Here is a 25,300-nt window from a genome sequence, read left to right as displayed (position 1 = left end):
GCCTCTCCTCGTAGGGCCTGCCCTGCTGCCCCCTGATCATGCGAGTGGCCCTCCTCTGGACCCTCTCCATGCTGTCCACATCCCTCTTGAAGTGCGGCGCCCAGAACTGGATGCAGTACTCCAGCTGCGGCCTGACCAGTGTCGCATAGAGGGGGAGGATCACCTCCTTGGACCTGCCTGAGATGCATCTGTGGATGCATGACAGGGTGCAGTTAGCCTTCCTGACCAGTATCTGCAAGCTTTCAACAACAAAGACTTCAATGCCTCAAACTAAAAACTTCACAAACTTAACAAAACATTGTTTTTTAAGAAAATATTGATAGGTGTTTCTTTGCATTGCTCAGTATCAAAAACCAAAAACTTTGAAGCTTGTTTGAAAAACTACGATTTTTTTTTTGAAAATATATACCAAACAATCTGTCTTTTCACTATGTTCCTTTCTGAGGCAATCTGTTCTAATCTGATCCAAATGGATGCACGGTGTCTGTCAATTTTAATATATAAGCTCTTTAGATGGGGACCTATCCATGAATTTGCAACGTGTCACTTATATGATATTCAATAAATATACAAGCACAGATCATAAAATCGTTGAGTTCCCTCCACTCCACCACTTACAGAAGTCATCTCCATGTTGTTCATTTGGGCCTCATGGAATCCACCATCTGACATGACTTCCTCCTCTGTTTCTTCCTCAGCTGTAGCAACATTTCGGCGCTTAAATAGCTGAAGAGTAAAGAATATAAGTTAGTATAAGCAGGGCAGAATTACAGCTAGTAAAAGTTCAAAACAGCAGGTTAGTTTGCAATACCAGAAATACCTAAAATCAGAATTCAGCGTATTTACTAACATTTTCAAAGTTCACAATCACGTCAATAGGTAGGTTAAATGCAATTTAAACCCCATGTTTAATAGAATATACCCCCCCAAAAAACCCAGCTTAAGTACACCTACTGAGGAAATTTAAGCACATAATGATTAAGATTAAATAAATCCCTGTTGGTACTGGAACATTTAACAGTATCATGGTGATAACAGAGAAATTGGAATGTGAAACCGACCAGAAAAACTCAAATGCTAAAAGAAATATTAAATAGCAATTTAGGTTTTGTTTATCTTAATTATTTAAAGCATTAACTCAAGAAATTGTAATTTACCTAAAAAATATCACACTAAAATTAACCAAAAAAGGAAAATTCTCAAAGAGCAAAATGATTCAGAAATAAGAAATTTATTTGTTGCTTATTTACACATCCCTATGTCAAAAAAATGGGAAAAGCCTTGACATTAAAAAAAAAAAGTGCAATTTACTTGGGTCCTAAAAAGAACACCACACAGTTTTATTTTTCATTAGAATGTTCTTAGTTGAAGACTTCTGAGTTTTACTTTCCAATTAAAAACTCCATTTTCCAAAAGATTCATAACAGAACTGAGAAATTATCAATTACAGCAATATGTCCTAACATAACTACACATTTGTAGTACTCAGTATTCCATAATGCTAGAACAAGAGGCCATAAACTAAATTCAGTGGTCAATTTAGTCAGGGGAAAAAAAAAAGGAAAATACCACACACTGTATTTAGTGAGTCTGTGGAATAAGTTCCTAAGAAGGTCACAATCAAAGACTGGAGTTATGTTTTTAAAAGGAATGCATTAATTCTCTGATTTAAAATCATCTTTAGTAATGTTTAAAACAGAGCTGATCACTATTCATGCTGCAGGCTAGGTATGCTATAATCAGGGATCTGGGTTATCCATTTGTCAAGGAAAAACCCAGATGTTCCCTTTTAAAGGAGAAAAACATGGGAAACCACAGGTTTCTTCTTGCATGTTGGCAGTGTTCCAGCCTGCAAGGAGCTGCTTAGGGCTGGAAGGAATGGGGGGTGATGTGTGTGCACACATACACACACAGCTGGCATACAGCCAGGCAGGGTGGTGGGAACAGCCCCGGCAAGTGCTGTCCTGGTGGGTGCGTGTGTGTTACAGTGCTGGTTCTCCCTGCTGTACCGCAGCCCCAACCCCAGCCAACAGTGCGGGCCAGCGTAGTGCCCTAGCTGCCACCTCTGCTTCTGCATGAAGTGCACTGCATGGTCCTCATGCTGGAGGCCATCCCTGCCATGTCCCCATAGACCATCCTGGGAGTCCATGAGGGGCTGGATAGGCCAGGGGGCAGCTGGGGGTCCCCTCTGGGGTGGTGGGGGACTGTGGGTCATGAATGAGGGCCACTCTCAGGCCCCACTGTGCAGGGAGGCTGCGGGTTGAGAGTTTAGGGACACTGGCATGGCTGCGGGGGCCGTGGCTGGGAGTGAGGGGCAATGGCATGAGCAGGGGATAGGCGTATCAGGGTTGCTCAGCACCACAAAGCAGCTGGGGGGGACAGCAGCAGCTGGACCTGCATCCTGGTGAAAGAGGGAGGCAGGGGGAGCTCTGATTTTCCATGATAAAAAAACAAAATCAAATGGCAAAATATATAGATGTTTAGAATTTATTTTATTATAATGACTGAGGCACTGGTAGGTTTCCAAACTGCTTTAAAATTGCACATATGTCAATAAAGCATTGTGTTTAACTAATACCTATACACATATACAGTAACATTTCATTTTAATCATGGAAAAATGAGGATTTGGGGGGGGTTTAATTTGAGAATTTTGGATTTTTAAAACAACAATAACCTGGGACCCTGGTTTTGATTCCCATCCCCCAAACGCTCCTCTGCATAAACAGTTCTCTGAAGCCTCTGGCACTGAAATCACCAAAGGAAGAACTGACAGGGCAGTGACTTAATCCCATCTTAAAATGCTCCCCTCAGTCCTCAAGTTAGGTTTCAAAGACTTAAAACCTAGTGAGAAAAAGACCCCGCCCTCTCCCCCAACAGTTTCATCTGGAATCAAACATAAATCCTGCATATTCCAACATACACAAGTAAGCTCCCAAGTACAGAAACCTCTAGGACTACTTAGCTCCCTGTTAGTAAAGTTCTGGGTCTCCCTACTTTTCAGCTACTCTCTCGCTTTCAGCTCCAGGAGAACAACACACCAACCTTTCACTATAAAAAAAAGAGCGAGCAAGAGAGAGCCATAACAGTAGGAAATGAACAGTCCACTTGGTTTGTTCTCAAGCATCTCTCTTAATACTCATATATTTGAAGAACACAACACACTGAACTTGCCATTCAACCTAACTTGAATCCTCAGAGATAGGACTGAAGTATGAACCAGGCATGAGGACAATCTGTTTTCTCTTAAGGAAATCTGTTTTGCAACCACTGACAGGACTGAACTGCACAGGACAGGGATAAAATATAAGGGAAATATGAAAAGGATTGGGGGGTGGGGAGGAGAGATCTTTGCAAGAAAAACTTCAAGGCCTGACTACAGTTCTTGAGAAGCATTCTAATGTACCTGTTCCTCTCGTTTCTGCTTCCGTAGCTGAAGTCCTTCTTCTTCCCGCCTGCGACGCATCTCATCAGGATTTAATGATTTGTTCTTGTAGCTCTTCAGTCGGAAGTTTTCCTTTCCTGAGGTCGTCATGGTTTCTTTGTATTGCAATTAAAGTGAAGAGAAAGTGGGTCAAATGAAAAGCACCTTCTTCAGAACCCGCTGAATCCAATTCTACCCTATTTCTGCTATAAATAGTTCTAGGCACTTTCCACAGTGGCCTTTTGATATCTAAGCTTCTGATGACTAAGAACTACAAAATAAATGCAACAGTGGCTCCCAAACTTTTGGAACCAACAGACCACTGTCAATCATCAACACTTCTTGCAGGTCCCCACAAACCCATATCAATTTTTAACTGAAAACACTATAAAGGCATATAGGACCTGGTACAATTGATTCACAGGTCACTTAGCATGGCCTCATGGGCAACGCATTGGAAACCACTGCTCTAGTATATACATGTTAATCCCACTTGAAACTAGCTCCGATACTCCCAATAACACTAACTCTTGATTAGATTGTCACCCTGACTAGACAAAAACTCATCAAGTGATAAAAAATGTATTAACAAAGAGTTCCAAAGACACTAAAAGGAAAGAAAAAACTGCCCTGATAAATCTAAGTGCCAGTCTAGGTGAGAAATACAGCCAAATTAATCAAGTCCCTATGTGGGTACTCATTCAGAAGCTCGCTTCAATTCACTTTGGAAATCCACGTAAGTATTTAATATATTTTGAGCACTCTGAATCACACCTTTTGTTAATCAGCTTGCTTTTTTTGAATATTGCCATTTACACAAGATTTCAAGAAAAACAGAAGACATGGAGAGACAATGATAATGAACAATTTCACAGACCACACCACAGTACAGCATATTGAGAAACTCAACTTATATATCAAAATTAGATTCCACCGTGAAATATTCCATCACTAAGGCTCCATAAAAATTAACAGATAAGATGTAATTAAAACTTGTGGGAAGAGAACATAGGATAAGAGTATGAATCTATATCAATAAAACCATTTTTGCCACAGCATTCTTTGAGTTTTCAGGAAGATAGAAATAAATTTGGGATGAAGAATTTTAAGATGTTCTGCAACAGGTTAAATACCAAAGAAACACTTAAAGTAGCCAAGCAGGGAACACCCCAAATGGTACAAGGGAAGAGTACAAGCCTGAGAGAGAAACATGTTTAAGCTGGTCTAAGTCCAAATTATAACAGCTTTTTGTCTCAAGGAAGCATGATTCTGTTTTTTTCCTACCTTGGAAAACATCTATCTGCAAAAAGGAACCTGGATAACATCTTATCTTATTCTGCTAAGCTGAGAAGGCCTCTGTGGAGCAACTGTGAGCAGCAGCCAACCCCTCCCCTTGCAAAGCCATTGAAAGTATATGCATGTCCATACCTACCAAAACAGAAACAGAAATTGCTTCACATGACTTAAATAGACCTCTAAAAATTGCCAAGCCACTCACAATCTTGTAATAATGCATATATACTGTATGTAGGCTGTTTCTCAAACCTAGGATCTGCCTCCTTTGAGATCAAGTTAAACTGAACATATAAATCTGATGCGTTTTTAGTAACAACTTATTTTAAAAACAGCAATCTAACACAGATGACTTGGAACTCAGTTATACAGTAGATAATGGATTAAAAAGATAATTATGAACTTTTTTTTATCTTAGTTAATGTAGTTTTAAAAAGAAAGGGAGGGAAAATAAATAATTAGCTTGTTCCATCTAACACTATAGAACTTATGCTAACCCCCAGTCACATCTGTTACTCCATGCAATCTTCCCATTCATGGTACAAGAGCCTTCTCTTCTGTAATCCTTACTTTTTAGGACGGAAAATTCCCATTTCCCCCTACTTCAGCAATTCTCAGTCTTTTCGAATGTCAGCTGCATATCATCCTTCTCCTTTATCTATATCAGCTATTGTACTCTTGATTTTGGAGTTCTGATTTATAGGAATCACCACATGAGTGGCTGAAAACATCAGTTTATGATTTCAAGGCCTATTTGCATATTTTCCCTTCCTGGGTAAATAAAGAACTGTTCTGAAGCATTTAAATTCTTGATTTGCATGGGGCACGTGTGGCCCATAGGTCCTGCAGAAAACCCTAGACCTCTATTCTCTACAGGAGGGTATGGAGAGAGTGGGGATGGGTTATCTGCAGGCTGAAGACCTGCAAAACTGCAACTATCTGGTCCTGCTCCTTCATCCTGACCACTCCTAAACTTGGAGGTTTGACACCAATGCTGCTGGGCTCTTTGTCCCCAACTCCCTCTAGTTGGGTGGAAGAGAAAGGAAAGGAAGAGAGGATTTGGAATGGACAGTCAAACTCCCAGCAGGGGAGGGAGCTGAAGATCCCGCTCTGCTTCCCCTCTCACCCATCAAAAGACATCTTCCACCCCTAGTAGGACCTCCTAACTGGAAAGCCATATGCTGCATACAGCTGCAGTAATTTGCAATGTTCCAGCTGGGCAGTGTCACAGAAGCTGGACATATGTCCCCCAGTTGAAAGTAATCCTTCTTGAATTGTTTCCAAGCCAGCATCACATGAAAACATGTCAAAAGTTCCTTCTAACCACATGCTGAAGTGCAGTGGATGGCATCTTCTATTTACAAATCAGGTCCTCCATTTCCAATATTCTTGTCCTCCAATGCTTTATACTAATAGAAACATGAGAAACTTTGGAATTGTGTTTTTCATTTCTCAAATTTTCTATGCATAACATGCAGCTGCAAAATTTCAAATACATTACAAATTTCAGCAGCCTCATACTACAACCAAGAAAGGCAACAGAAGCACCTAATGTTCACTTCTGGAGAGAGAATACTAGAACTGATACCCAAAAAAAATAGTTATTTTATCAAAGAGATATCCAACACGTCTAGCAAATTTAACTTTGGTACACTCATGCTGCATTTTACCCCATATGTCACCATATGTTTTACTTATTCTTTCCTTTAAAATCTGTTCAAACACCTTGTATACCGTAAACTCAAATTAATGAGACTCCAGCTGCTTAGATCACCTCTTACCATTAAGTATAGGTAGTACATTGCTAATCTCCAGTCACATGCTACCACTCCTGCCTATGATATCTTCATTGCAAACCTTTCCTACTTATTTCATGTGTCACATATTTTAGATCTCTGACATGCAGATTTCCCCAGTCTGTCCACACCCTCCGTGTCATGTGTACTGGAGCTCTTTTATTTTTGTTTCTACTTCAGATGTAGTATTTTTCATTTCCATGAGCTGTCCTGCCTTTGCACGTGTTCCATGTCATCATTCTTATTTAAATTTGAGGCACAGCATCAATTTAGGTTTTTGGCCCTACTGTGATTTTCTTTAATCTCTAAACCAGAATTATGTCACAGCAGCCTGATTCATTCTCTCTTTTTATTTATATGGCTGAAGAGATTTTTGCTATTTAATTTATTTTGCAAGTTCTAGCTGTGTTACTTCTGGCAATTCTTACTTTACAACTTCCCTTGCTGACCTCCAAGACATGGCTTTCTTTGATCACCAACCTACTTTTCTATTTCTTATATACTGTCTACTTACCCCAAACACCCTTTCTGAGGTGGTTACTCATCTAGTTAGTTGTGAAAACCTTCCCTAAAAATGTTTCACCTTGCTTGCAGTGGGGGGGGAAGGCATGCGTACCAGCGCTCCCACCTGCCCCCCCGCCCATCACCTAAGCAGCGAGCACAGACATCAAGGGGTACACCAGAGCACTCAGTGGGTGCATGTACCCCCTACACACTCCAATGGCCTGGATTGAAGAGTTCAGGACCTTTATTTCACAATGTTTATCCTCTGGAAATTAAAAACCTTAGTTGGTAACTTTTGCTTATTGTTCCATTTAATTTAAATGGAATCAGTTCAGTATCACTTGACCCAAGTTTGTTTTCTACAAACATCTCTTCTGCAATCTCCTCTCAACATAGGCAAGTCAAGTCTAAAATAGCATCATCTCTTATTAGTTTATTGACTATCTGCTGAAAGGTAACTGTTGGCTCTCATTTTCAGGAATAGGGTCTACCATGCTTAGTAGTATTTGCCCTCCAACCCATGTCTGAGCTCATTTCCCATGTCCATACAATTCATGGCAGTATTTTGTAGAATGACCTCTGTCCCTAGGCACTCACTCTATCACTTTTTTTTTTAAACAAACTACTGCACTGTTAACCATCACCTTTACCTGTTTCCATCTTTCCTAAACAGCACATACATTTAATACCTGCATTCCAGTTATAATTATTCCACTCTCTCCATTATCCATTCAATAACCAGTTTCACATCTTGCACCAGTAGTTCCAGTTCCTCCATCTTATTCACTAGACTTTTTGCATTAGTATATAAATATCTCAGTTGTTACTTTGACTTCACCCAAATTCCTATCCAGATTAGATCCAGTCCTTCCTTTGACTAGACTGCCTACTGCTTTGTTCAATATTAATATTCTCTTTCTCCTCTTATCCCACTAATTTTGATACTCATTTATCCATTGCTCTATCTTGATATTTTACCTGCTTTTCTTTCTGTGTTACAGATTTCTCTGGTATTCCAGACTCTATTTAAAGAAAAAAAGGAAAGAACGTTCACATCTGTGGACTAGAGAGCTCCTTAACCAACTCTTGGGTTTAAGTTTTGAGGACCTAATTTAAACATGTTTCTTATGTTGTTTATCTATGTTACTAATGGACTAGAAGGTATTTTACCATAATAGTGCCATATTTTTCCTGTGTCCAAATGCTCTCAAGTAAGACACGCACCTTGTTTTTTGGAAAGCAGAATGTACAATCCCCTCCCCACTGGAGTTGTGGCTGACTGCGTGACAAAGAGCAAGTGCTCCTGGAAATACAGTGTTCAGGAAGAGTGACATCCTAGGAGAGTCTAGGTGAAGCAGCGGGAATTTCCCAGTGTGACAGGACAGCAACAAGGCTAGGCTCCAGATCCCCACAAGGGCAGCAGCAAGACTGTTACTTCTTTACTGTAAATATTCTTTATATAAAGCCTTGTAAATAATATGCTGTTTCCACACCACAAGGGTCATTAAGACACTACAGACTACAGCTCACTTGCCTCACGCCAGTGCAACTGCTCAACTACCAGCTGTAAGAGATAAAATGGGACTCCGCCTATACTGCTTACTGGGCCACAGAGAAGCTCTATACATACTGGGAATTACCAAAGGGATACAGACTGTACTTTATTCCTCCCTGCTTCTACTAAAGCAAAGTCAGACTCCCACTTAAGACATGTACTACAATTGTCAAGGGCTTATTTGTTTTCAGGGGGGGCTGAAGGGGCATAATGCAAGCAAAAACAGATAAAAATACATCATCCAGCTTTTTCCAAATACCAACAATAATATGTATTAAAGACAATATCTATTTAAATATTTAACGGCACATACGGAAAAAGAGCCATAACAATCATCTGTAGGTTAGAGAAAAGGCCATGCAACAATGAGAAACTTGTGTACTGGCTTGGGGACTGCCACTCAGTATTGCTTTAACCTAAGCTAGCTTGCATTAACTAGCACTGGACAGTGTACCACAGCCAACCACTTCTTCCCTTGCACAACACTGAGGAAATGGAACAGATCAGCTAAGAAAGTTGTGGAAACTCCATTATTGGAGGTGTTCAAGAATTGGACAAGCATTGCTTAGGCACGTTCAAGAAGTATCTAGGCCTGTACTCTACAATGGGTATTTCCCATGCTTCTGGGCTTTGCTGTTTGCCACAGGAGGCTGGGAAGGAATTTGTTCCCCTCAACTTGCTACATGTGTCAAGGAGTTTTCTTTCACCTTCCTCAGAAGCACTGGGTGTTAACTGCAGCCAATGTTGGAGATTTTGACTAGGATGTGTGCCAATGTTCCTGCTGAGACTTAAACCCTGAGGAGTCTGGGTAGAGTCTTGCCCTTCCACTCAGAGTCAGACCAATTGCCATATCTGGAGTCAGGAAGAAATGGGGAGGTTAAACGGCACCACAATAACAAACCATTTAGATGTTCTAAGTGTAGAGATATGTTTAGGAGTTATCTGAGTAGGAAAGAAAGTTTCTTTCTAATAACTACCTTAAAGTGAATCCTTTTCTTTTAAAAGAAAAGTGATGAAAGACAGAAACCTAAGTTATCCAACTATAATTATGGCATTATTGTATCACTGAATAAATACTATATTCACACTAATGTATACTCATCCATACGAAGTTATGGATGTACTGACTGTGATTCCAGAGTTAAGTCTGAGTTTTATTTTATATGTAAAACAGATTCAACCTTTTTGTTGTAAATGACAACTACTGCATTTCCTCTCCACACTTACAGCATAATAAGTAGGGGTCAGCAAGAGGGGCACCAGCTGCAGACACTGACTTAAGAGCAGCACCAAAATAGTCCCCCACCCCTGGGGGGTCTGCACCTCAGCAGCAAAGGCAGCCCCAGATCATCACTCTTGCAGCAGCCGCCAGTGCACAGATACTACACTGCTGCTTTAAGAGCAAGAGCTAGCACAGACAGAAAAGCAAGCAGTGGTGGCAGCAACAGAAGCTGGGGACTGTTTTTGCTAAGACTGCTATTCTCCCTTCCTTCCTCTCACCCCAACTCTCAGAACCCACATATGCCCCTCGACCCTCAGAGCCCTGCAATGCAGCCACCCCACCATCCTCTTCCACAGGATCTGTCCAGAGCATAAACTCTCCTTGTTACACCACTAATATATTTTGTTGCTCTTTGTCCCAAAAAATCTTAGCAAAAGAACAGACGCTTCAAATCTTTCATACTTAGTTAAATCTAACTGAAAATGTTAAATGTGTAATGTGCTTAATATAGCATGTTAGTTAAATGTGCTCAAAAGCTATATCTTAAGAAATTAAGTCGTAATTAAGTTATTAATGAACACTGTGCGAGTTATAGGCAGGCAAGGTTCTTTGGTTAGATATGGTATCTTTTATTAGACCAAGTGAGTACTTGGAAAAAATTTCTTAGCATGCTTTCAGGTACAGTCACCCATAGTCAGGCATAGGGCATCTCTTCTGGTCTAAGACTCCAAGGAATGAGAGAAGCTAACGGTATGTGGACTATAGACACCTCTAGTGAGGGTGCCACTGAGACTCGAGTAATGCAATCACTTAACTTCCCCTACAACTAGACACATTTGGATATTTATCTTGCTGGGATCCCATGATCCCTGCTGACTTCCTGCCCCTGGGGCAGGGGGCTGGACTCAATGATCCTCCGGGGTCCCTTCCAACCCGAATGTCTATGAAATCTATTAAACTAATTTTCATGTAAGAAGTGTATTTGTCATGACTCAGCATTATGAAAGACAAAATATGTGAAGAGTTTTGGCTGGTAGATTTAATTGTAGTATATGATAGACTAACTTGTATCATCAGTGCTTGAAAAAGTTACCAAATGCTGCTGCATCTGTTCCGATAAGCTCTGAAGCAGGACCACAAAGAGAGCTCTTAAAGCTTAATGATGTCGGGACTCAGACTGGGCTGACCCTGCTTCCCTCATCCTCAATTTTACATAGTGCTAGTCTCACTAACACCCTAAACCTTGTGTGTCAAAGATATGGCTCCAAAGCCCTATCATTCTGTCCATAAGGCTCTTGAAGAAGCCAGGAATTCAGAACCAATTGGTCCAAAAGATACCACCCCAAAAAATCCTTGCTTTGCACATATTTCCTGAACCATAACAGCTATAACATCCCTAATAACACTACTATAACATCAGGATTTTTTTCTGTTTTTCTTCCATTTGTTGACCTGCTTACCTGGCTAAGTATACAGGATTTTTCCACTTGCTTTGCACCATCAGGAGAGTCCAAACACTAAACTGTACAGATGCATCTCTTAACTTGAAGTCAAGTACAGTTGGCCCAACAAAAGATATCACACGGAAAAAACAACCCTGGCTTCTGCCTAACCCAGAAATCAAACCACTAAAATGACTTAAATATAACCACAGGGTTACTGTAGGGCATAATACTAAGGTTGGCTGGTGCCTTAACACTCCATTTCCACACATTAACATATGTGGCTCTCTTTAAGAGCAACCCCAATTCCAGACCTTCTAATGCTTCATTTCAGGATTATAAGTGAATGTGCATGCGCACGTGCACACACACACACCCACCCACCCCCCATAATGTATTTCTGTGAAGTCACGCAAAAACACTATTGTAAACAATAACTGCCTCTTAGCTTGGTTTCCTTTTAGGGACCAAGATAATTCATGATCTCATAGAAACCACAAAATCCACACCTGTCTATAAAATCAACTTAAAAAAAACCCAATAAAAATAAAACGTTGGCTCCCCAGTGGGAGCCAGCAGACCTTGCTGCCTTGCAGCCCACCCAGGAGGGGAGAGCGCCAGCTGGCAAGGCAGCAGAAGGGCAGTCAGCAGCCAAGATGGTTGGCTCCCCATGGCCTTTCCGCCAATCAGCTACTAGGGGCAGGGCTGTAGGGAAATGCCTGCAAAATCAGGTCTTTGAGCCATGACCAAGCCATGAAAATTCCTTTGCTCGGTCACAAGTTAAGCAGGTCTCTATTTATGTTCTCTGGCACTCTAATCAGTCTTTGACAATAAATAGATTCCCATCCTAAAACAATCCAGCATTTTATTTGGTTAATATCTTGTCCATTAGTTACCAAAGTATCAGATGATTCTGTGAAAGGGGAAAAAAATGTAGAAAAACCTGTCTAGAGAGAAACACTTAAAAGTTAGTAGTCAGCACAATTTTTATACCTTAGGGCACACTAGATACACCAGTGGTAGGCAATCTTCTCCAGCTCTGGGCTGGAATAACCCACCTTGAATCACAAGCAGGCAGGTCTGCAGCTAGCTTCTCCCCACAGCAGTACAGGGAGAAACACCCATTGCCCCCACTGCCAAAGCCCCACATCTGCTGACCACATCCAGACTGCAGGCCACACGTTGCTGACCCCTGATACACAGCGTTTTTATTTCCCTCTCTGTACAGAAATGTTTAATGCTATTTTGACTCCTACAAGGCCCTCGGCCTCTGCAATATCTTGTGCCACTGAGTTCTAAATATTAATTATGTATTATTTAAAGTAGTATTTATCTCTAACACTTAAATTACTTTCCTCTTCTATTTGATTAACCCAACCGCTTATTCTTGCATTATATGGAACGTAAGCACGAGTGCCCTATTCAACTAACACAAAAAAGTCTCATGGACCCAGACAAACAGACATCCACCTTCAGCTTCCTCTGTACAAAATGAAGTTTACTGTCTACCTATGAGGACTTTAACCATTTTTTATTTCCTTCAGCCTGACGAAGGGTGTGTGCGCCTGAAAGCTTACAAAGAAAGATAATTTTTTTGTGATTTCTTAGTTGGTCTAATAAACGTATTATCTCTGAACCAAGATTTCTAGAGTTTTGTGTTCCATTCTCCTCCCTGGTATTTCTCTTTTTTTCCTATGTTTTCTCTCTATTGCAGGGCTGACAAGTCACATGGGGTCCTCAAGACCCCAGTTTCACAAGTAGGGCAGCCCAGGCAGAGCAAAGCAGCACAAGCACCCTTCCCCATCACCACATGAGTAGCATAAGGCTTCCCCCCACCCACACTGCCAGCAAGGATAGGCAATGCGAACTCCCCCTTGCCCCCAGTTGCTGTCATGTTAGCAGCACCAACCCCCATGGCACCACTGTCCTGTGGGCAACACAGTAGCTTCCCTCCACCTCCCCTGCCACCTAATCCCTTCCACTGCACCAGATTCAGGCTAATCAGGCCCCCTTCCAACATGCTGCCCTGACCTAGTAAAGCCTGCCCACACTGAACCTCCGCAAAGTGCTCCCCACCAAAACTACAGGCTAGAATCCACATCATCTAGCCTTCTTTGTTACACTTACTTGAAAAGCTACATTTGACCAGATAGACAACTTTCCTTCATAAAAGCTATGCTGATTTGCTCTCAGATTAAGGACTTAAGTAACTGTAACAGTCAAACTATTTTGACTTATCTACTCAGAAGTGATACCAATGACTCATCTACAGTTCCCAGGATGATCCCCAGGATTCTCTTAAAATAAGTACACGTATTTCCTTCCAATTCTCCCAATGCTAGAAATAACTTTTAATGGAAGACTGCACACTTTTATTAGCAGAGCAATCCACAAGTTCCCTCAGAACTCCTGGATCTATACTATCTGCTCCTGCTGACTTGTTGCTCCATGATGCATTCTAACACCTCTTGTTAGCGCATCTCAATATTTGACTTATTTATCTGTTTATTAATAAACAGATAAAGTATGAAGCTAGTATTTCCCCAGTATCTGCTACTGTAAAGAAGAAAGCAGCCATTTAGCTTTTCTCTAGATAGATTTTACTCCCAATTGCTCTCTCAACTCCCACAACACCTAAGAAGATTCTCCTGAACCTTCAGTTTTGTATCTGATACACTTGAAAGCAGATATACTCTTTGCTTTCCCATCCCTTTTTAGTTATTCTAATTCCTATATTTCATTGACCTATTATACACCCTTTTCTTCACTTAATTTCCATTTTCAAAGAGACAGTGGTTTATTTGGAATGACCTCATGTACCCTGCCATATGGCCATACTTTCCTGAATTAAAAAGAGAAATGTTTTCCTTCTATGCACATAAGCATACTTTGAGTCAATCTCTCATTTGTCCCTCCAGAATGACAACTGTTGAAAAACATTCCACGCTCTCATGGAAAAAAGCCACAAACAGTTCAAAGGAAATCAACACAAGCCCTACAACCAGAGAACAGCAGCCTCAAATAAACCATATTATTCTACTAAGTTCAGCTGACTGAGCAGAAAAAGTAGGCTGCACAGCAGCACTGAACTTATGACACTATTCCTTTTGAAAAAAAATCAAACAAGGCAGCTAAATACACTTTTTAAGCTTAAAGATCCCTGGTTAAGAATGTTTTAGCAACTGTTGAAGAATCTGTAACAAGAAAACCCAAACCTACTTTATTGGGAGTAAATCGAGCTTTTTCCTGTAATGTAGCGTTAATTATCATTTTTTTCCTTTTTAAGTGAATTGGTTACCAAGAGAAATACAACATTGAGCTTGGTATACAAGACCCAGGGTTCCATCAGCATATTTATGAGATTTGTAGCAATTGCACCAGTATATAGCACTGATTGTTAAAAAGGAGAAAGCCATGTCACATGCAGCAGCAGCCAAGATGTGATACAACAGAATGTTTTTAAACAAATAGAGGGAGACCCCAATAAACCAAAAACAAATACTCTTTCTAATTCCCAGGCGTGGCTGCATTCTACCAGAAAGCAAAGTTGTAACTGCACCTATATGAAAATTTATGGCAACAGAAATCAGCTGTTGATAAGAACCCCACTCTCAAGGTTTCCTCCGTGATGCAACCCATCCAGCCACCCTCCCAATTTTTATGCCACAATTTTTAAGGATCTGCCTACACCAGCAGTGCTCAACCTCTGAGCCACAGGCCAAAATGTAGCCTTGCAGAGCCATCGCATTTGGTCCACAGAGCTCCCCTGGATACAGAAATTTGATGGTGGAAGAGTAATGGCCACTTCCCCTGCTGCCAAATTTCTATGGCCCCTCCCCCAACACAGCCAAATCTGGGGTGGGCTCTTCACCTCAGGGTTGGGTCTGGGCCACACTCCCTACCTTGCCTGCCCACCCACCCGACCCAGGGTTGGGTCACGCCCCCCCCCCCCCCAGGCTGAATTGGAGTTGGGGCACACCAAACGCTCTTCTCTTTTGCAGCTGGGTTGGGGGCAGGTCATAACCCCTTCCTCACTGTCTTGACATGCCTCCACGGGGCTGGACTTGGCAGGGCTGTTTCCTGGCCCCCTCTTTGCAGCTGGATGGAGCCACACCACACCTGTCCATGGACAGACCAAGTAAGGTCCATGTGGCCCACCAAGGGAAAAAGCTGAGCACCACTAGTCTACATCTAGTCAAAGATATGACTGCAGCTCATGTAGGTGTAGCTGTACCGGCATTAATCTAGCCACCTCACATTCCACAAACCAGTGCAACCCTGACAGCACCCAGTTCAATGAAGACTGCAAAATCTACCCACAAAGTTGGGTAAATACTCAGGAGATGGATCTCTGCTGGCAGCTTAAAGCCAGCATGGATATGTTTACATGAGCAGCAGTCACACCCGAGGGTGCTGCAGACACACCCTTACTTCCACAGCTGTCGCCAAGAGCAACAGGTGAGGCTGGGCAGCATGAGGGCAGGACTGCCCCAATCCTCCTGCCCCCTCTGCCTACAGAAACAGCAGTCCCAAGTCACAGCTGCACTCCCGAGCCGGGGGGCAGCCGGGCCACCAGCGACCCAATGAACGCAGCGACCTCCAACCGGGGGCAGGGGCCCGCTTACCAAGGCTGTGTGACTACGCCGGCTCCCTCCCGCCCGGGGCCGCCCCGGCCTGGCCGCCTCCAACCCCGGGCGGCCCCCGCGTCTGCCCTGCGCGGCCGGGCTCGGCCAACACGGGCAGCCCCTCCACGCCCCCCGCTACCTGCGGCCCGTCGGCCCGGCCCGGCCCCGCCGCGTGTCCTGTCGGGCCCGAGCGCGCGGGCACGGCTCCTGCCTGCCCGGAGCTGGGTAGGACCTCTACGCGCATGCACCGACTTCAGGCACGCAGCTTCCGGTGCCGGCGCGCAGCCCGCTGGGACACGGGGCCGCTTCCGGCGGGGGGCCGGTGGGCGGAACAGGCGAGATCCTGGTAGCCACGGAGTCCATCTCTACGACGGCCGAGCGAGCCCACGGGACTACATTTCCCAGAATGCAGCGCGATACGCCGTTCTCCTCTCCGCCCCGCTTTCCAGGGCCAGGCCCTGGCGACTCGGGGCTGCCGCGCATGTGCGGCGGCGTCATTGACCGCCCGGGCTCTTGCGGGGGGGGGCGGGCCGCTGAGCCAGAACTGTCACCTGCGCTCCTCGTCCCCAGGAGTGCGATAATTACCGTATTTGCGCGAAAAGTGCTGGGGCTGAACGATAATTTTTGAGGCAGCTCATTGATGTAACAGATGCGAAACACAAATCGTTCTCGAGGACTTGTAGCTGACTTCGGGGCTTGCCGTCAGCACTTTCTTATGATGTCTTGCCTCAAAGGAATGCATCAGCTTTGTTGACCCAGTTCCCACTCCCTCACAAGTATTTGTATACTTATTTAAATATTTGTTCAGTAAAAGACTCTACAGCCATTGCTCCAAGAAGGAAGGGAAGAGTGGCGGTTGGTGACTCCCTGCTGCAGCTTTGTCTGGCCAACCTAGTAAGGACAGCTTCAAATTAATTAGGAGGATGGTGATCAAAATCTTCCAGTAATAGAGCAAACAATCCAGAGGGGAAAGGACTGGAATAAGCAGTTCAACTCTGGGAAAGGTGCCAGAGAGCCAAGGGACAGCAACAAGTGGTGCAAAAAAGAAGCAAGTACTTCAAAATACATGTACACACATGCAGAAAGTGTGGGAAATAAAGAAGAACTGGAAGCAACAGCCTGTGAAAGAACTATAACCTGATTGGTATCATAGAGCCCTGATAAGACAGCTCTTACGACTGGAATATCACATTCAGGTTTGCACTTTATCTGGAAGGACAGGGTTGAGGTGGTGGTGTCACCTTGTATGTCAGAAACATGAATGTGGAAGACTAGCCATGCCACCAAAGTAAAATTGTACCCGCTCTCATTGGACTGGATAATCTCCTTTAAACTCGCCTGCCATGACTTAGATAGAAAAGGAAGAAACCAAAGATGGGCACAGTCCTGCAAGACAAAGTTGATGTTAAGTCTACAATTTAGAAGACTGGCTCCTCTTCACACCAGATCCCCACCCCCTGTCCTTACCACACCAGATGTTTCAATATCAATCTCATTAGGTCCCCTCTGTGGGAGCCTCAGTCTTTGGGTTTCCTTAACTGATTTCTAGGCAGCCGGTTTATTGTTCTCAGTTGCTTGCCCCATTGTTTCCCACACAGGTCCCAAGCAGACCATCATACAGCTTGTCCCTACCCTTATCCTTCAGGATAGGATTATATTGGACCAATGCCCCAAACTTACGTTCACGCTTGGTCTCTTCTTTTCCCTCCTTCAGGTCTCTGGAATGCAGTCCCATACCCACCGCACTCGGCCTGACCAGTTTGGGTGCTCCAATGACCTTGTCTTTCCTGCTCCGTGGGCAAGTACTTCTCTGAAATACTCTCCTGGGTCCCTTTGGTTGGTCGCATGCCACCACTGTCGCTTTGCGCTCCTACTGGTCTCCCTCCGTTCCATTCCCTTCACCCCAGGAGAGCTAACTCTTTTAAATTCCCACACTGATCAGCTGTGTACCCAGCTGCAGCATCCCATTCACTGCTTTGCTGGCTCTCACAGCTGATTGCTTTAATTACCATCCGGGAATTCCAGCATGACTTTTCTCCCATCTGGGCTCACCACTGCATTAAGTTTAGCTTTTTCCTTTATTCTTTTGGTACTTTGTGACAGGGTAGGCTTACTACCTTGTCACAATGAACAACTGTTCCCTGGTTAGGGGGAAAAAGACAGAAAATCAGAATGCATTTGGATGAACATGAAAGGTGAAAGATGCAGCACTGATATAATGATGGAAATTTTATTACAAGCTTCCAAATCAGGAAGACAAGATGGAAGAGGCACTCTTCAAAAGGGGGTAATAAATCTATCCAAAAGGTATGGTACTGATGGGAGGCTTCAGTTTTCCAGACATCTGCTGGAGGCTGTAGTTTTCCAGACATCTTATTCGACCTGGAGGGATGTGGGCAGTGGGGTTCCGCAGGGCTCAGTCTTCTGGCCCGCACTGTTCAACATCTTCGTCAGCCACTTGGACAAAGACGTAAAAAGCACCCTGTTCAAATTTGCAGATGACACTAAGATGTGGGGAGAAGTGGGCATGCTAGAAGGAAGGAATAGGCTGCAATCAGATCTGGACAGGCTACAGGAGTAGACAGATTAGAACAGGATGGGTTTCAACACTGACAAGCGTAGGGTACTGCACCTGGGGATGAAGAACCAGCAGCAGATCTACAGGCTGGGGAACTCCCTTCTCATCAGTGCAGAGGTAGAGAAGGATCTTGGAGTCATTATTGAGGCCAATATGAACATGGGCTGACAGTGTGGCCAACCGTACCTTGTCATGCATCCACAGATGCATCTCAAGCAGGTCCAAGGAGGTGATCCTCCCCCTCTGTGAGACACTGGTTAGGCTGCAGTTGGAGTACTGCAGTTCTGGGTGCTGCACTTCAGCAGGGATGTGGACAGCATGGAGAGGGTCCAGAGGAGGGCCACTCACATGGTCAGGGGGCACTAGGGCAGGCCCTATGAGAAGAGACTATGGGACCTGAATCTGTTCAGCCTCCACAAGAGAAGGCTGAGGGGGGATCTAGTGGCCTGTTACAAACTAGTCAGAGGGGACCAGCAGGCATTGGAGAAGTCCCTGTTCCCCCAAGCACTACCAGGAGTGACAAGAAATAACAGTCACAAGCTGGCAGAAGGTAGATTTAGGCTAGATATCAGGAGGCACTACTTCACGGTCAGGGCAGCTAGGATCTGGAACCAACTTCCAAGCAAAGTGGTGCTGGCTCCTACCCTGGGGGTCTTTAAAAAGGAGGTTAGATGAGCACCTGGCTGGGGTCATTTGACCCCAGTACTCTTTCCTGCTGCGACAGGGGGTTGGACTTGATGTTCTGCTTAGGTCCCTTCCAACCCTACCAACATTGAAACAACACAGCTAAACAATGTCCAGCTGGTTCCTAATTGTGTGGAGGACAACTTTATGTTCTAGAAGGCTGAGGATACAATTAGGGGGCTCATCTATCTTGGATCTTGTCCTAAACAAAAGGGAAGAACTGGTGGAAGATTCCAGATGCCATTCATGGGCAACTTGGAAGGAAGTGATGAGAATTCCAGATCCTGAGATGGGGAAAGCAAAGAGTGGCAAAACTAGGATGTTAGATTTCAAAAAGGCAATTTTCACCCAACTCAAGCATTTAATAGGTATGGCACCATGGGAAGACAGCCCAAAATAGAAAGGCACCTGGGAGGGCTGGGAGCGTCTAAAGGGCACATTTTTGAAAGCCCAACAAGAAACTGATAGAAGCACAAGATGAATGGTAAGAGACCAATGTAGCTTCTAGAATGCCTCAAATGAAAAGAAAAGCATACAGGTAATGGAAAAAATGGGCAGGTCACCCAGGCCATTAGGGGAAGGAGGAGGCCTCATAGGGGACCCACAGCAGTGTGAGGACCCCAGCGCCAGAGAGGGTGCAGCATTTTTCAAGGCCACAAAGAGCCCAAGCACCAGTGAGGCGTGGAGCAAGACAGGGCTGCGAAGGACCCAGCAAGGACAAGGGGGCCAAATTATAACAAGGCCCAGGCTAAACAATGTCAGTACCATCTGCGAGGCTTCAGGCGTGATAAAGGGGTAGTTGGAGCCACGCATAGCCCATAAGGCTAGGGTGCCCCAAACACCTGTTGTGACATCTATCTTGGAGCAGGACCCACCAGGTGTCTGGAAACCCACGGGGTCCAGAGAGTTGATCAAAACTGTGTCCAAGAAAGGCAGCCTCCCTGTCAATCATTCAATCAAAGACGTGGGTGAGAATAGAGGGTGCCCATTGGCCAACTTGGCACAGTAAGGGGGCTTGGGGAGATCACGGCCATCCTGCAGGACCCCATCCCATGACACTTGGATGAAGGGAATGCTGTGGATATAGTGTGTCTGGACTTCAGCAAGGTTTTTGAAAAAGTCCCACATGACCTTCTCGTAAACAAAAAGGAGAAATGTGGGTTAGACCAAACTAATGTAAGGTGGATAGACAACTAGTTCAGTAGACTCAAGCAAAAGGTCATCATAAATGGATCCATGTCAAAATGGCAGGAGTCCTACAGGGATCTATCTTGGGTCTGCAGTTGTTCAGTGTATTTATTAATGATTTGGAAATTAGCATAGAAATTTTAAGCGATATTCAGTAAATTTGCCAATGACATGAAACTGCTTCCCTACTCCTCACTGGTTAGGCCTTATCTACAATATTATAAGCAGGTTTGGGCTCTATATTTTGAAAGGGACATGGAGACATTAGAGAGAAACCAGAGGTGGCTGATAAAAATGATAAAGGGCTTGGAAGGCAAATCATATGAGGAGAGGCTGAAGGAGCTAGGCTTGTTCAGTTTACAGAAAAGGCGTTTAACGAGTGGCAGAGAGAAGTTGCGTTTTTAAGGTAAAGTTGTAGGGTATGTTAATACATAGTTTTTTGTTTTGTTTCCTATTTCTGCCTGTCTCAGCCTATGGTTACTGATTCTTATAATACATCTTTTTGTAATTCCCTATAACTTACCTATTGTTAGTAGTAAGTGTGGTGGGGTTTTTTGAGCACTTGACCATCAGACAGGCCTCTGTTCCAGCTGAAGGGACTTATAATTTCTGAGCACATGCTAGGTAAAGGCTGTGATTCTTTAAGCTGGCAAAAATCTCTTCTGCTAAAAGCTGGCAAGATGTGAGTGAGACACGTCAAGCTGAGGCACTCTGGGCCAAGGAGTTAGTTAGCCCTTTAGTGTAGCTCAGTCTGGTCTCAGTAGTCAATCAGCAGACATCAGCCAAGGCTTTGGGGGTGAAAGACACTCTTGAAGGTGTAAAAGCATCCAGGAATGTGGAGTTGCTTCCTTTCCTACAGGGGGCTCAAACGCCTCCCTTGCTCTGCCTGCCGGCATTGAACCGGCTGTGCTGCTCCTCCCTGCTGCAGGAGGCTCTGTGCATCTGGCGTGCTCCCTCTCCTCCCCCCTCCCCCCCCGGGTTCCAGTGGGGCTTTTAAATCTTCCCGCAGCAGCCGTTCTAAGCAAGCCGTGCAGGAAGTTCTAGGAAGTTCTAATTCAGAGGCTGTGTCTCTAATGTCCGTGCTCAATAGCTACTGATGCCCCTTTATTCCAAGAATTTGTCCAGTTTGCTTTTGTATCTATTAAGCTGTCAGCTTCCACAACAACTTGTGGCAATATGTTCCACACTTTAATTATATGCTATGTGAAAAAAAAAACGTCATAGTTTCCTAGTTGGTAGGGTTGGAAGGGACCTGAGCAGATCATCAAGTGCAACCCCCTACCATGGCAGGAAAGAGTACTGGGGTCTAACGACCCCGACAAGGTGATTGTCTAGCCTCCTCTTAAAGACCCCCAGGGTAGGAGCCAGCACTACTTTGCCTGGAAGTTGGTTCCAGATCCTAGCCACCCTGACTGTGAACTAGCGCCTCCTTATGTCTAGTCTGAATCTACCCTCTGCCACCTTGTGACCGTTATTTCTTGTCACTCCTGGCGGTGCTCGGGGGAACAGGGACTCCCCCAGTGCCTGCTGGTCCCCCCTGACTAGTTTGTAGCAGGCCGCTAGATCCCCCCTCAGCCTTCTCTTGTGGAGGCTGAACAGGTTCAGGTCCCGTAGCCTCTCCTCGTAGGGCCTGCCCTGCTGCCCCCTGATCATGCGATCAACTTCCTTATGTTAGTTTTAAACATTCTACCTACTACAGTAAAAGCTCTGTTAATGGGCATGAGTGGGGAACAGGGGGTGCTGGGTATCTAAAAATTCCAGTTATCTGAGGCAGGGGTTTTCAACCTTTTTTAAAACCCCTGTGGGGTGTATATGTGTGGGGGGGGGGAGGGGAAGGGGGAGTTTAAATGCTGGTTAACACAGCTTTTACTGTAGCTTCATTTTATGACCCCTAGTTTTTATATTATAGGTAAATAATAAATCCCTATTTACTTTCTCTTCACCATTTAGTATTTTGTAAACCCTTATCCTATCCCCCCTCAAGTGTCTTTTCTAAAATCTTAGTCTGTCCTCATATGGAAGTTCCTCCACACTGCTAATAATCCTTGTTGCCCTTCTTGGAACCTTCTCTAGTTCTCATCCTCACACCTCAAAAAGGATATAGAAGAACAGGGCACAGTATTCAAGGCATAGACACAACATAGATTTATAAAGAGACATGATGATTCTTCCTGGTTTTTTTACAATTCCCTTATTAATAATCCCTGACATTTCTTTGACTCTTTGATGTCTGCTGAGTACTGCGCTGATGTTTTTAGCAAATTGTCCGTAATGACTCCCGGATTTCTTTCCTGTGTGGCAACAGCTACTGTAGAGTCTATCATAATGTAGGTATAGTTTGGGTTATTTTTGCCCAGGTGCATCACTTTATACTTATCTACATTGAAATGCATTTGCCATTTAATTGCACATTCACTCAATCATGCCAGATCCTTCTGTAGTTCCATGAAAAAAGCCATGTTGATTCCTCCCCAGCAAGTCATATTTAGCACATGGATGAACAATTCTTTTTATTATTTCTACCAGTTTTCCCAGAACAGAAGTTAGGCTCCTTAGCTACTTCCCTGGCCAGAAGCAGCATGCGTAGTGCAGAGGCACTCTCCTTGTCACCTGTGCCTCCCTGCATCATGGTTGCTCCAGACCTGGCCATGGGCAGCAGTGACCAGCACCCTGGACTCCTGCTGGCCTGATGCACCAACCACCACCTGGCCCAGGGCCATCTGGCCCACCCAGTTCCCCATGTGCAGCAGCTACCTGCCAGACTGCCATTCACTGTCCCAGGGCCACTGCCACGCACCTGCTGCCTCAACCCCATCCACCTCATTGAACCGCTGCAGGGACACTACCAACAGGCTCCAGGATGCCACCTCAGGGCTGCCATTGCCATCCTGGGCCTCCAGCCCTCTGGGCCTGCTGGGCCAACCAGCACTGGTGTTGTCCAGCATACCTAGGATGATGAGCAGTGGCTGGAGGCCTTCCCCATGACCCAGGTAACCTTCTGTGTTTTGCTGGAGCAATCTGGCCATACCTGGAGTAGCATGCAGCCGCCCCTCTCTGTGGGCACCCTCCTGGCTCTCACCCTGCTCAAGCTGCCCATGCCCACCAGCCTGTGGTATCTCAGCCATCTGTTTGGCATAAACAAGGTCACCACCAGGAAGGCCATCTGGGAATCGTGCAGCACTCTCTAGGACTTGCTGGCAGACACTGTGCTCTGTTTGCATAACCCCATGGCGGTGATGGTGGGGTTCTGTGCCCTGGGATTCCCCCAGTACATTGGGGCCCTGGATGGGACCCACATACCCATCACCTGCCTGTCCCGCAGAGGCCACTACTATTACAGCTGGAGGGGATTTCACACTCTCATGCTCCAGGCCATCATTAACTACCACAGGGCCTTTATGCATATGAGTGCCGGTTAGGTGGGCAGTACCCACAACACCATGTCCTTTAGAACTCTGGCCTGCCAGACCTGGTGGAGAGTGAATGTTTTGCACTGGGGTGCTGGACCTGCAGCTGCGCCATGGCTGTCCTGCCCCTCTTCATTAGGGACCCCACCTACTTGCTCCTGCCCTGCCAGGCCCACTTTAACCACTGCCAGACCCACGCCCTGGTGGAGTGTGGCTTCAGGCGCCTCAAGGACCACTGGCATACCCTCACTGTCAGCCTTGAGTTTGTCAAGGACAACACCCCCCAGGTCATTGTCACGGTCTGTATGCTGCATAACATCTGCAAGGCCTGGGGAGTTCTTCCACAAGGCCTGGGCAGAGGAGGTGCAGCATGCAGAGGTGCCAAGGCCCCAGGAGAGCCACACACCCACAAGTGGGGGCTAGGGCATCAGGTGTGGCAGGTGCTGGCCAATCACCTCCTCCAGCACTCCTTACTCTAGCCAACCTGCACTGCCACCCACAGAGCCCCGCCCACCCCAGTACCATGGGCACTGAAAACCCATCTCACAAGAACAAGTTTATATTTCCCTTACATGAAACAGACCCCTCTCCCCTGTCAACCAACAGAGCCCCTTCACCACCTACACCACCCACCAACAATAAAATATCTTCTTCCCTTTGAAAACTGTGTATAATGTTCTTTGTGTGCCTTCCAGGTATGGGGGGTGATGACTGTGAAACTCAAGCTAAGCTGGGGCCTACTCACAAAAGTTAAAATACAAAATACTGATGATAATTGCATAGTGCAAGGGGATGTGAGTCCACAGCTAGGCCATCTGAGAAGAAATAATGAGGTATCACTTCCAGCTTATCTTACTATAGTCATGATAATTTTAAGTAGGCTCCTAGTTGCCTAGTATATCGCTGTGTGAAATGTTTATCTTTGATGAATTAGTTTGATAAATATTTCTTTTGCAATTAACTCATGTTTATGTGCAGGAAGAGTCATTTTCCATATGTGATAGATTTCTCTACTTTTGTTTTCCTTTACTGGTTCCCTTGCTCTTTCAAGGATGACTCCTCAAAAACCTTGTGTTTTTTGTGATTGTGAATCAGTTTCTTGATATATTCCAAATGTAGTAGTAATTCATTCAAATTAGAACTTTCTGATAACCAATTATGAACAGTTTGATTAACAGGATTTTCTTGCCAATTACTGCTTGGGACTCTCTCTTGACTTATACAACTACAAGAATGCTTTGAAGATGCTGAGCTAAAGGGTATAAGAAGAGGAATGAAACAACTAACAATGCGTGCTTTAAGAGTGAGAAATCTCTGACATGAACTGCTACTGTGCCCAGCTGTCTTGGAGGTGAGCAGATCGGCACCTGAAGAAGCTGAAAAGAAACAGACTGCTTTTCTTTGCCTGTTCGGTGAGAAATTCTCACTTTATACCTAAACACACAACTTTATTTTTTTGGGCTTATTTAACTTTGAATACTTGTAGTAAATAAAGCCTTTCTGTCATTTATTGAATGAGGTATCATGTTAATCCTTGAATACTAGTCCAGAATCCCATTTTATTACTTAATGAGGGGCCATG

The 25,300-nt window shown here is 44.6% G+C and overlaps 1 protein-coding gene and 1 long non-coding RNA gene across 4 annotated transcripts in view; one reads left to right on the top strand and one right to left on the bottom strand.

The window, feature by feature from the left end:
- The window catches only part of KPNA1 (karyopherin subunit alpha 1), an 80,252-nt gene extending 64,102 nt beyond the window's left edge, over positions 1 to 16,150 (bottom strand). Inside the window, exons 1-3 of one of the 3 annotated variants that reach the window (XM_090053482.1) lie at positions 16,001 to 16,150; positions 3,407 to 3,540; positions 619 to 726 (exon numbers count right to left, since the gene is read on the bottom strand). In XM_090053482.1, coding sequence (XP_089909608.1) covers positions 619 to 726; positions 3,407 to 3,535 — 237 coding nt within the window. In that variant the 5' untranslated portion in view covers positions 3,536 to 3,540; positions 16,001 to 16,150. Of the gene's footprint in view, positions 1 to 618; positions 727 to 3,406; positions 3,541 to 4,708; positions 4,817 to 15,861; positions 15,977 to 16,000 lie in introns of those variants that run through there. The other 2 variants (XM_090053465.1, XM_090053474.1) reach the window with 2 other exon arrangements.
- LOC149873940 (uncharacterized) lies at positions 16,082 to 25,163 on the top strand. The gene is made up of 3 exons (XR_016443155.1): positions 16,082 to 17,057; positions 17,576 to 17,659; positions 24,885 to 25,163. It is a non-coding gene; the product is annotated as an uncharacterized LOC149873940 (long non-coding RNA).
- The last annotated feature ends 137 nt before the right edge of the window (positions 25,164 to 25,300 follow it).

The sequence above is a fragment of the Crocodylus siamensis genome, chromosome 1 (assembly GCF_052110815.1).
Source record: "Crocodylus siamensis isolate JL-2025a chromosome 1, ASM5211081v1, whole genome shotgun sequence".
NCBI lineage: Eukaryota > Metazoa > Chordata > Crocodylia > Crocodylidae > Crocodylus > Crocodylus siamensis.
This window is presented reverse-complemented; position numbering and strand designations above follow the sequence as displayed.